Source organism: Chiloscyllium plagiosum, chromosome 24, assembly GCF_004010195.1.
Source record: "Chiloscyllium plagiosum isolate BGI_BamShark_2017 chromosome 24, ASM401019v2, whole genome shotgun sequence".
NCBI lineage: Eukaryota > Metazoa > Chordata > Chondrichthyes > Orectolobiformes > Hemiscylliidae > Chiloscyllium > Chiloscyllium plagiosum.
The window spans coordinates 762,298-773,249 of NC_057733.1; the positions used below are offsets into that span (position 1 = coordinate 762,298).

Sequence of the window (10,952 nt, forward strand, 5' to 3'; positions counted from 1 at the left end):
CCGTGTCTGCGTGGGTTTCCTCCGGGTGCTCCGGTTTCCTCCCACAGTCCAAAGATGTGCAGGTCAGGTGAATTGGCCATGCTAAATTGTCCGTAGTGTTAGGTAAGGGGTAAATGTAGGGGTATGGGTGGGTTGCGCTTCGGCGGGTCGGTGTGGACTTGTTGGGCCGAAGGGCCTGTTTCCACACTGTAATGTAATCTAATCTAATCTAATCACAAGGTTAGATACAGAATTAACTGTCTCTACTCTTTAAAACTGAAAGTAAAGCCCCCTCTACACTCAGCCCATCAAACACTCCCAGGACAGGTACAGCACAGTGTTAAATACAGAGTAAAGCTCACTTTTCTCTTTCAAAAGCTCCTTTAGCACAATTACCATCAAACATTCCCAGGACAGGTATTGTACGAGGTTAGATACAGAGTTCATTTGCCTCTATTCTTTTATACTGAAAGTAAAGCTTCCTTGACATTGTCCCTATCAAACATTCCCAGGACAGGTACAGCATGGGTTAGAAACACAGTAAAATTGTTTCTACACTCAAACTGAAAGCAAAACTGCCTCCAATATTCCCATTGAATACTCCCAGGGCATTAGAACAATGAGGTCAAATACAGAGTAAAGGTCTCTTTACAATATCCCGATCAAATATTTCCAGGATAGGCACAACAGATGGTTAGATACAGAGTGAAACACCCTTCAGTCTTTTAAACTGGGTGGCATGGTGGCTCAGTGGTTAGCCCTGCTGCCTTACAGCGCCAGGGACCTGAGTTTGATTCCAGCCTCAGGCGACTGTGTGGAGTTTGTACATTCTCCTTGTGTCTGCATGAGTTTCCTCCCATAGTCCAAAGATGTGCAGGTTAGGTAAATTGCCCATAGTGTTCAGGAGTGTGTAGGTTAGGTGCTTTAGTTAGGGGTAAATATAGAGTAATAGGATAGGGGGAATGGGTCTGGGTGGGTTACTCTTCGAAGGATTGGTGTGGACTTGAAGGGCTAAATGGCTTCTTTCCACACTGTAGGGATTCTATGATTCAAATCTTCCTCTACGCTTTTAAAACTGAAAGCTAACTTAAGTAAAGCAGCCTCAACACTGTCCCTTTCCAACACACCCAGGGCAAGATTATCAGGGGCCTAGTAAAGTTCCTTGTACGTTTTCCAAGTTGACATTTGTTGTTGGTCTTTATCTCCATCTCGTGGAAATACTGTGTTGATATGTACATAGGATGAGGATTCCTTGCTTACTCTCCTCTGGGTTTCACTGTGACAGATGATGCTGTTTCCCGGCATGTGGTTCAGCCATTCAGGTCTGGTGAACTCGATTGAATTTGTAATCCAGCCTTTGAAGAAAGCCACTCGGGTACATTTCAAGATATTTCGACCTTACTGCATCCCGAGCCTGTACCTCATCCCTCCAGGTAAGTGGTGGGAGATGCCTTGCAGTGCCTGATAAAAGGATCATCTGGAATTAAATCTGGAAGGCTCTCATAGTTGCCTGTGAGTAAACTCATTTCTCAGGGTGAAATTTGACCTCGGTCTTTCCTAATTGAGCTGATCTAACTGGACAGCTCAAACGGGATTTTTGTTAGTGAATGATAATAATAACTTTGCAGATGACATGAAGATTTGCCGGGTGGTTGACAGTGAGGAGGAAGATGTTAGATTACAGGAAGGGATAAATGGATTGGTCAGATGGGCAGGTTAGTGGCAAATGGAATTTAATCCTGAAAAGTGAGAGTTGATGCATTTTGGAAGAAAGAACAAAACAAGGGAGTACTCAATGAATGGCAGGTTGCGAGGAAGCTCAGAATCAGAGCGACCTTGAGGTCCTTGTCCACAAATCCTGAAGGTTGAAGAGCAGGAAAATTGGATAGTTAATAAGGCATACAGGACACTTACCTTTATCAGTCAGCGTTAAAAATCACATAACACCAGGTTATACTCCAACGAGTTTATTTGGAGGTACAAGCTTTCAGAGCATTGCTGCTTTGTCAGGTAACTAGTGAGGCAAGGCATAGTTGATGAGAGCAGGGAGGTTGAAGCTGTACAGAACTTGGTTAAGCCATAGCTGGATACTGTGTGCAGTTCTGGTCACCATACTATAGGAAGGATGTGATTGCAATGGAATATGTGCAGAGGAGATTCACCAGGATGTTGTCTGTGTTATGACACAGCGGTAAACCCTTCTGTTAATTAACACACAGAAAGGCTCACCTCACCTCATGATCTGTTAAAATATGAGTGACCGAGAACTACCCAAATTCCACTATTTAAAGAAAAAACGTTTTATCCTTTAACTCCAAAAGAGAACATTAAACAACAACTATTTACAACTCCATGCCTCCTTTGTCTACCTCCCATTCGGAAACAATATACTGATCCGATAAAGCCCCTATTAAATTTAGAGCAAATCAATTTTCAAAACCAGACAGTGGCTGTCGTATCTGGTGTCGATCTTCCTGTTTGTAGATCTCCCTTGCTCGTCTTCGGTCTTCTGCTGCAGAGATGTTTCATATGAGAAAGCTAATAGAGAGTGTTTTTAATAGCAGTCTGTCGATGGCAGATTCAGAGAAACAGGTGAAGGAGAGCCACCAGTGGGGTTGGGGATTACAGGGACCAGGTTCAGATAAAAAGGTGGTTCTCAGAGAATTGACAAGTTAACAATATTAGAAGATATCAGATGGAATTGTATGACTTTTCTGGGGGATTAGCAGGGTGGAGTATGGAGTGTGCAGAAAGGGTGGTAGTTTAGAAAGCTTCCCAAGTGGCATTCCAGCTGCCCTCTCACCAGCCTCTGACTGTTGCAATTTTATGTGGAGGAAACAAGGCCTAAAGAGTAGCTCACCAATTTTTGAGGAGGAGAGTCTTCATCTCTGCCCTCACTTCCAGTAAATATGTTGGGGTAGTGAATGCGTGTGCCTGAAAGCTCCTTTAAAGTCAAGAGAAATCAATCATAGGAACAACCAATCCAAGAAAGATTATCCTCCCTCCACATATATGGAACTGTGGGGAGTCTCTGAGTGGCTGCTCCTCCAATCATAAGCTGATTTTGTCATATTCTTGCTATTGATAGACTCACGACTTTTAAACCAGTTGAAGGGAAATGCAGAGAAGTGGAAAACATAAATTAATGAGGGAATTAATTCCTTGCAAATTAATGTAGAATCTCCAGTTTAAGGCCACATAGGTTCAGGAGATATTGTATAATGTATTGAAATGAAAACTGTGTCAATGGTTAAATTTAAGTCTGACATTGAAAAGGTAAAAGGGTAAGGTAAAAGTCGAAGGGAAGTAACTACTGCACTGTTTAAAATCATTCAGCTTTGCGCAAATGCAATGTAATAGTGCAATAGAGGTATGTGATGCATGAAATCACCAGCCTGGAAGGTACTTTTAACCATAAAGCATTACAGAGGAACCTCAATTATCCGAATGACATGGGCGTGGAGTGTTTTGTTGGATAAACAAATATTCGGATAATTGAATGCTGGATAACACAGTTTAGCTAAGCATTGGTACCTTGTGATCATGCCAATAATCCAAAATTTGGATAATCGAATGCCGGATAATTGAGGTTCCTCTGTACTCTGTTTTTATTATCTGTAGGGACTACATTGTATTATGAATATAAACTGGGAAAAATAGAAGATTAGACATTTCGGTGTTGTAGAGATTGAAGTAGTTTTTGTCTTGCGACATGAAGGTCAAACCTGGCACTGTAAGGTCTTCATTTATTGGTTACACAAAGCTATGTAAATTATGGACAAGGCAAATTTGATACTTTTGTGAGACAAGCAGTCACTAGGTGCATCTGGGTTGAGACAGTGCCTAGCAACAGCTTTTGGGAGTAAGTTGCAGTCTGTCACAGGACTGAGAGAGTTTAATTTCACTCAGTCTGCCAGAAAGTCTGCAAGCCAAACTATACCTGTCTCTGTTAACCTCCATGTGTGGAAAGAAAATCTTAAAAATTCTAAGAAGAATTTCAAACTCAAGCAAAAACCTAGGTCCAACTGACTGGCTAGCAATTGAGAATATTCTACAGTCGACAACCACATGATTTCATTGCCAAGAATTATAAAAACTAAGAGGATGTCTTGATTCACAGAATTTGTTCTTCTTTTCCTCTGTTTTCCATTTATAATATTTCTTCAGAATTGCCTGTCCTGACTGCTTTGTTTACAAGTGATCATCAATCATAGAATCTCTGCAGAGTGGCCCAACATTCGGCCCAACGAGTCCACACTAGCTCCCACACATACTCACCCCCCTACCCTATCCCTGTAACCCTGCATTTCCTGTGGCTCATCCACCTAACCCACACATCACTGGACACGTTGGACAATTTAGCATGGCCAATCCACCTAACCTGCACATCTTTGGACTGTGGGAGGAAACCAGAGCACCTGGAAGAAACCCATGCAATTATGAGGAGAATGTGCAAACTCCACACAGTCACCCGAGGCTGGAATTGAACCTGGATCCCTGGTGCTGTGAGGCAGCAGTGCTAACACTGAGCAACTGCATACAGATTTGTAGATTAATTGATTGAGACAGCAGCCTTCAGCCTATCCCAGTCTGCTTTGACATAACTACCACTAAAAGTGCACTACTTCCATTTCCTGCACTTGTCCCATATCCTTCAATGTTATATTTGAAGTACTCATCAAAATATTTGTCAAAGGTTGTAAGGTTTCCATTTTTCACTACTTTTGAGATTCCCACCACCTGCTAAGTGAGAAAGTCTTTTCCCAAATTCCCTCTGAATTTCCTGCCCTTACTCTCAAACTATGCCCTCTCCTGATCTTTCACCTTGATTGTGGACAACAGCAGCTCTCTATTCACTTTTATACACCTCAATCATGTCTCACCAACAGTTTTCTCTGCTGTAAGGAAAACAATCCAAGCCTATCTAGTCTCTCCTTATAGGTCAATTTCTCCATCTCAGGCAACATCCTGATGAACCCCCGCAAATGCTATCACATCTGTCCTGTGGTGAAGAGACCAAAACTACAACAGTATTCTAGTTGTGTCCTGACTAACATTCTGTACAATTCTAACATTCCCTTCTTGCTCTTATACTCTGTCATGACTACTGGAAGCAGGTGTCCCATATACCTGTTTAACTATCCTACTTACATGCTCCGCTGACTTCAGGGATCTGTGAATAATTTCCCCAAGATCCCTCTGTTCCACTAAGCTACCCAGTGTCCAGCCATTCATCGAATACTCCCTCATCTTGTTTCTTCTTCCAAAGTGCACTTTTTTGCAGTGTGGGGTATGATTCATAGAATCGGTACAGTGTGGAAGCAAGCAATTGGCCTATTGAATCCACACCGACCCTCTGAAGAGTATCCCACCCAGACTCCCCTCCCTACCCTATCTCAAAGCCCTGCATTTCCCTTGGTTGATCCACTTAGCCTGCACATCTCTGGACACTATGAGCAATTTAGTATTGCCAATCCACCTAACTTGCATGCATTTGGACAGTGGGAGGAAACCCATGCAAACACAGTCAAAACTCCACACAGTTAGTCACCCAAGACTAGAATCAAACTTGGTACTATAAGGCAGCATGCTAACCGCTGAGCCACCATGCTGTCCCCTTTATCAGGGTTAAATAATATCTGCCACTGGTCTGCTCATCTGACCTACCAATCTTGGTGTCATCTGCAAATCTGCTTAACATTGCCTCTATTTTTCATCCATATAATTTATGTATACAACAAACAGTAAAGGTCCCAGTACTGGACCTTCTCTTACACCACTGGGCACCTGTCTCCAGTCACTCAAACCTCTACACTTTGTGTTTTATTACTAAGCCAGTTGCTGATCCATCGCGCCAAGTTTCCCTCAATTTCACGTATGTTAACCTTCTTAATCAATTTCCCATGTGGGACCTTGTCAGAAGTTTTGTTAAAATCCATTTCAACTCCAACAACTGACCTTCCCTGATCCACATAGTTGGTCACATTTTCAAAAAATTCTAACATATTTGTTAGGCATGACATCCATGTGACAAAGACATGCTAACTATCCCCAATTAACCCATGCCTTTCCAAGTGGATATTAATTCACTCCTTCAGAATTTTCTATGAGAGTTTCCCTATCACTGACGTGAGGCTCTGTAAATTCCTGGTTCATCTCTACCAGCCCTCTTTAAAAAGTGAAATCACATTAGGAATGCTCCAGACCTCTGGCACTTGCCCTGTTGTGAGAAAGGAATTAAAAGTGTGCCAGAGCCCCAGCAATTTTCTGCTTCACCTCCCACAACAGCCCGAGATGCAATTCATCCAGGCCAGGGAATTTGTTTATTTTTATTATTTTTTGACAATGCCTCCAATACCTCCCAATTTCCTATGTCAAACTGTGCAAGTTCCTCACAGTCCCTTTTCCTGAATTCTGTACCTATGCTGTCCCTTTCCAGAATGAATACCAAAGAGGAGTTTTCATTTAACACCCTTCCAATATCCTGTAGCTTCACACACAGGTTACCCCCTTGGACCTGAATCAACCCTAGAGTCGTAGAGTCATAGAATAATACAGCATGGATTCAGCCCAAACTGGTCCAAGCTGACCATGGTGCCTACTCAGCTAATTCCAATTGCCCACATTTGGTCCATATCCCTCTGGACCTTCCCATTCTCTGTACCTATCCAAATGTTTTTTTAAATATTGCTGCTGTACCTGCCTCAAACCCTTTCTCCGGCCACCCATTCCATGTATGCACCACTCTCTGCGTGAAGATGTTGCCCTTCAGGTCCTTCTTAAATCTTTCCTTTCTCACCTTAAACCTATGCCCTCTAGTTTTCAATTCCCCATCCCTGCGAAACAGACCATATGCATTCTTCCTATCTATGCCCCTCATGATATTATACACCATAATAAGGTCACCCCTCATTCTTCTACAATTCCAAGGAATAAAGTCCTATCCTGGCCAACCTCTCCCTATTACTTAGGCCTAATAGTCCTGGCAACATCCCCACAAATCATCTTTGCATTCTTTCCAATGTCTTTCTAATAACAGGGTCATCAAAACTATACACAATACTTCCCTGCAGCCTCACCAACAACTTATACAACTGTAACATAACATCCCAACCCCTATATTTAGTGCCTCGACTGATGAAGACCAGCATGCCAAATGCCTTCTTCACCACCCTGTCTTCCTGTGATGCCACTTTCAACGAACTCTGTACTTGTACCCCTGGGTCCCTGTGTTCCACAACACTCCTCAGGACCTTACCTTTTACTATGTAAGTCCTACCTTGGTTTGACTTTCCAAACTGTAACACCTCACACTTATGTGTATTAAATTATAATTGCTAATTCTCAGCCCACTTCTCCATCTGATCAAGATCCCTTTTCTTAACCTTTCTCGCTATCAACCTACACCTTCCTTAGTTAGTCTCTTCCCTTTAAAGTATTTATAGTATATAAATCCTTTGTAGAGGATATATTTTAAATTTTCATGGTAGTAATTAATGGTCTATTCTGAAGTTTAAAAATTGGAATGTGAGACTATTGCTTTTTTGCAATCATTTAATGTAAAGATTAATCATATTGCAGAAAAGAAGTGCAATTGCAGATGTCCGGAGTGTAAAAATATTGAAATAATTTAAAGGTTTAACATAGGCGTAGATTATATAAAGTTGCAGAAGGGAAAAGGCTTAATGGATGAAAGTCTTGTTTGGTATTTTCATAATTATTTACCTGCCGACAAACTTTATTTATTTGTCATAGTTCTTGTAAATATAGAAGCCTGTTCCATGCTATTTGTCAACATGGGTTTGAAAGTCAGGTATTTCTGTTTACTTCTTAAAATCTTTAACTTTTGTGATGTTTGCAGTAACAGTGGGGCTTGATTTCCAGTGCACTACCCCAGCCAGGTGTAACAATGTTGATAAATACCACAAAGAGTCAAATTCTTGTGAGACAGATGTCTTGAAATTTATTTAGAACACAAACCATATGAACTCTGATAACAGAGACCTCCACATAATGTTCTAATATGTGTTTATCAATGTTGCTATACATTGCATCACACATAATGTGCTGACTACACAGAATGAGTGAAAGTGAAACAGGTACCTTTATACCAGAATGTCACATTGTGTAACATCATATGTCTTGCCTGGAGCCTATGTGACGCCAAATCCACAATGATGTGATTGACTTTGAACTATCTAATGAAATGGCTGAGTGATCCACTTTGTTCAAAGGTAGTTAAGAATGGGCAACACATTTTGGCCACATTCCATGATCTCCGTTCTATTTGTAATCTACCTGACAGTGGTTGTTCACCCCATTGAAAGATCAGCTGCCCTCTGGTGCACTGCTTGAAGTCAGCCTGAGAAGTATTCAGGCAAAACTCCTGCAAAATTGACTACAATGAACTGGTCATTGCATCTGGAGTCTGAAATACCTCTACCTCACCACATCATGTTTTCTCAAGTCTCAATTCACCAGAGTTTCAGGAGAGGACAAAAAAAAGGAATTGCTCCAATGACACCTTGAATCTCTCCTTGAAGCATGGTAACATTGACATGAATGACTGGGAGGAGTGTGCTCCCTATCGTTCATCATGGTTACCACTGGACAATCAAACTGCATCACACTTTGTGCCCAAACACCTCAACCATGAGACAGAGTGGTGGCACAGAAGGAAATAAAAGGAAGCAAACCATTTTGTTCACTACCTCATGAGATGACTGAAATCCACAGCACTAAGTAAACATCGTCCTTAACATATAGAATTGATCACAGGAGACAAAGATGATCAGAGCTTTTGGGACACAGCAAAACCACTGATCTTTGTGTTTGTCCTTTCCAATTAAAATTATCATGATGATAAACAGACCATTATTAAGTTTAACATTGTTGTTAGATTGAGAGACTTCCTGCAGTGATGGTGAGCAGTCCAGATACACTAATACGCTTCATACCTACCTCATCTGGTTCGGGTGAATTTTATCCTAGACTAGATGTTTAACTCACAATGGGGGCCCTTCTGGTACAGTGGTAGTTAGTCTGGAGACCTCTGGACCAGGAGGCCTGGTTCATGTCCGACATGCTGTAGAGAGAATATTTCTGAATAGACCAATTTGAAAGTATCAGGAAGTGTCAGCAATGGATATTACTTTGCCAATATCCTGAGAACATTTTGTTTTTAAAAGTGTTTCCAATGACAAGAAGCCATTTTTAAAGCAACAGGCCATAACGTTTACACTCATTGGAATAAAACCACCGCTGCCCTATGTCCTAACATCAGAACCCGATCCAAACTACTGCATTTAATTTAATTTGACTGCCTATTAGATGTTAAAATTCTGACCTCGCGCTTCCTGCATGACCACAATCTTCCCATCGCTAATATCTCCTGCCGCTGTCTGAAAACACTGTTTGTCTCATGTTTTTGTGATTCCTTTGGCCCATCATTGGCATCAGCCTTCCAGTTCCAAATGCTAAACCTCCCTGGCTTTCTACATTGCTTAAAAAGCTAATGTTGTCACCTCATCTTTGCTTATCTGTTAAGTGTTTCCTTTTCATGTTTTGTATCAATTGTTGTGAATTCTCTGCTTTGAAGCTCTTTGGTACCTCAGACATTGTTGTAGATGCAGTGCAGTTATGAATGACTGATTTACAGGTAGTCTTGTTTAATAGAACAATTAACAGCTGATTCTGTATTCTTGGTTAGTCTCTTCAGTGATGTCTATGGTGCATCTGAAGCTCTGCTTCTGTTCCTCAGGCTGCGAGTGGCTCCGTACTCCCTTTGCCACCTGTGACACACAGCCGCTGTGCAACACCACAGGAGGTTGCAACAACGGGCATCAATGGTGCCACTTACAGGAAATGTGTCTGCCCATCACCAGCCCCTGCAGTTCGTATGCATTTGAAAACATCACAACCAACATCCTGCCAATCGCTAACCCTCCCAGATACAAAGGGACACAGCCATATTACTCCCAGGTGGCAGATATAGCAATGATCATCAGCCCTGACCTCAACATTGTACATGTAAATGTGAGTCAGACTATTCTTATTCTGTCCTTTGTTCAAATGATGTACAATCTGGCAGACAATCTGAAGAACAGCATTGGTTCCACACAAGATGAAGCCATGTTCAGAGTGAGCTCCATTTCTAGTTATCATAATTTTTCTTTCTTTCTGGTATAGTTCACAAATAAAGCTATTCAAATTGAACACTCTGGTGTTACAGTGACAGACCTATCCCCATCATTCCTGAACCCCAATGTTTTTCAGTGGCAGAATTATCCCCATCAGCACAGCACCCCAATGTTATACAGTGCTAGAGCTGACCTACCAGTACTGTAACTCATTGTTACACAGTGACAGACTTGCTCCACCAGTACTGTACCTCAGTGTTATACAGTGACAGGCCTGTCCCCACCAGGACTGTACCCCAGCGTTATACAGTTCGATTAGATTCCCTACAGTATGGAAACAGGCCTTTCGGCCCAACAAGTCCACACCGACATAGAACATAGAACATAGAACAATACAGCACAGAACAGGCCCTTCGGCCCACGATGTTGTGCCGAACATTTGTCCTAACTTAAGCACCCATCCATGTACTTATCCAATTGCCACTTAAAGTTCGCCAATGATTCTGACTCTGCCACTCCCACAGGCAGCACATTCCATGCCCCCACCACTGTCTGGGTAAAGAATCTACCCCTGACATCTTCCCTATACCTTCTACCCTTCACCTTAAATTTATGTTCCCTTGTAACACTCTGTTGCACCCGGGGAAAAAGTTTCTGATTGTCTACTCTATCTATTCCCCTGATCATCTTATACACCTCTATCAAGTCACCCCACATCCTTCTCCGTTCCAATGAGAAAAGGCCTAGCACTCTCCACCTATCCTCGTACGACCTATTCTCCATTCCAGGCAACATCCTGGTAAATCTCCTCTGCACTCTCTCCAAAGCTTCCAC

At 42.0% G+C, this 10,952-nt stretch overlaps 1 protein-coding gene across 1 annotated transcript in view; it reads left to right on the top strand.

Annotated features, from left to right (window-relative positions):
* Nucleotides 1-10,952, top strand: part of pkd1b (polycystic kidney disease 1b) — a 205,610-nt gene that overhangs the window by 2,239 nt on the left and 192,419 nt on the right. Inside the window, exons 3-4 of the mRNA XM_043715206.1 lie at nucleotides 1,265-1,412; nucleotides 9,740-10,014. Coding sequence (XP_043571141.1) covers nucleotides 1,265-1,412; nucleotides 9,740-10,014 — 423 coding nt within the window. The remainder of the gene's footprint in view (nucleotides 1-1,264; nucleotides 1,413-9,739; nucleotides 10,015-10,952) is intronic.